This window comes from Cyprinodon variegatus, unplaced genomic scaffold, assembly GCF_000732505.1.
Source record: "Cyprinodon variegatus isolate N-32 unplaced genomic scaffold, C_variegatus-1.0 Scaffold653, whole genome shotgun sequence".
NCBI classification, from domain to species: Eukaryota; Metazoa; Chordata; class Actinopteri; order Cyprinodontiformes; family Cyprinodontidae; genus Cyprinodon; species Cyprinodon variegatus.
The window spans coordinates 53,650-55,417 of record NW_015151106.1 but is presented as its reverse complement, the minus strand read 5'-3'; the positions used below and the strand labels follow the sequence as shown (position 1 = coordinate 55,417).

The 1,768-nt window shown below is 38.7% G+C and overlaps 1 protein-coding gene across 1 annotated transcript in view; it reads right to left on the bottom strand.

The window, feature by feature from the left end:
- Window positions 1-1,768, bottom strand: part of ephx2 (epoxide hydrolase 2, cytoplasmic) — a 22,213-nt gene that overhangs the window by 7,661 nt on the left and 12,784 nt on the right. Inside the window, exons 6-12 of the mRNA XM_015393695.1 lie at window positions 1,589-1,660; window positions 1,423-1,518; window positions 1,274-1,352; window positions 1,147-1,181; window positions 449-475; window positions 297-382; window positions 94-205 (exon numbers count right to left, since the gene is read on the bottom strand). Of these exons, the coding sequence (XP_015249181.1) occupies window positions 94-205; window positions 297-382; window positions 449-475; window positions 1,147-1,181; window positions 1,274-1,352; window positions 1,423-1,518; window positions 1,589-1,660 (507 nt within the window). The remainder of the gene's footprint in view (window positions 1-93; window positions 206-296; window positions 383-448; window positions 476-1,146; window positions 1,182-1,273; window positions 1,353-1,422; window positions 1,519-1,588; window positions 1,661-1,768) is intronic.

The window sequence follows — 1,768 nt, the reverse complement described above, 5'->3', positions numbered from 1 at the left end:
CATCTCTGATTAGGCTTTTTGGGGTTAGACAGCTAAGAACCTGGTTTAGGTCATCCAACCTTTGTTCTACCGAATGATGAGATGAAGACTTACTGGTTTTTGGAAGTAAATCTGGTAGTCAAATATTGGAAGGGCCTTTAATTTCTCTGTAACAGGAGCCGAGGGATCCGGGGGGAACAGGGGAGTGTTCAGAGACGCTACTGCCCTTCACAGGAACAAAGGAACAGACATATTTAGCTTCTACATGTCAGTACCATTAAACTTCCCTCCTTTAAGACAGGTGTTGTGTTTTTCACCTGATTCTCTCTGGATAATACCGGGCCATAGTCCAAACCAAAGCACCGCCCCAGTCGTGACCCACCAGGGTGACCTGTGGTATGGACTTGGAGAGAAAGGACAAGTCAGCTAACATAAACCCCATTAATTGGGATGTTTATTTATATCTTACCATTTTGTCCATAAAAGTAATTAAATCCTGCAGAGAGAGAAATATATAATGTTAGTCCACTAATAGTTGAACACAAAATGTATATATTATGATGAAATATGTTGATACACAGGAAAAAATTGAAATCTAGATAAGTAATTTTTCTTAAAGTGCATTTTTTCTTGGATTGAGGAGACAAGAGACATCTTGACAGCGGAACAAGACAATTTACACTTAAAATAAGAAAACACAATTGCATAGTCTTATTTCAAGTGAATATTATCCAATTATCTCATTTCAAGAGTAAAAATACTCATTCCATTTGCAAACTACCTTATTTACCTACTCAAATCAAGCGTAAATACACTTAATTTAAGAAAAATTTTCTTATTTCTAGATTGTTTTCTAGTGTACACTGCAAAAACGACATAAAAACAAGTAAAAATGTCTTAGATTAAGTGTATTTACCTTTAATTTGAGCAGGTAAATGAGATAGTTTGCCAATGGAATGAGTAATTTTACACTTAAAATAAGATAATTGGATAAAATGCGCTTGAAATAAGACAATGCTATTGTGTTTTCTTATTTTAAGTGTAATTTGTCTTGTTCCATTGGCAAAATTTCTCTTTTATCTCCTCAATTCAATAACAAACGCACTTATTTTAAGAAAAAAAAATGACGTATCTAGATTTTGATTGTTTTCTAGTGAAGGTATGAACCTTGCAAAGCTGCTCCTGAGAATATTCCTCTATGTCTGCAGGAGAAGAAAAATGAATCATAAAACAAAGTTAAAATGTTTCTGAAATACAGCAGTAAATGCATGGAAACATGTCTATGTTTGCCCACCAGGGGGTGCTGTTGACTCTCCGTATCCCTTCATGTCCAGAGCCAGGACCCTGAACCCTGCTGCAGCCAAAGCTGGGATCTACAGAACAGGAAGCAGGTATGAAAACATGCTTCAGCTCAGAGACGTAGAGCTTTAGAGGACGGCTCACCTGGTACCTCCAGGAGTACCAGCTCTCAGGGAAACCGTGGCACAGCAGGACCGGTGGACCCGAGCCCATCTCCACGTAGTGGGTCCGAACACCAGGCTGAAAATATCACGCTGGTTCAACAGTCTGTTTATGTTCTGAATATGCGCTGATAGATGTGGATTATTACTCTGATGGTGATGTATCCATGAGACACTTGATCGGGGCTGCAGGTTACTGGAGGACTCTCTGCTCCAACAGCCTGAAAAACACAAACTGATTAATTTTAGCCAAAGATTGACTCCCTTTCCTCTTGGTAGGAAGGATAAACCCTTCTGAGATTGATTGCACTTTACTAGAGGCATCCATG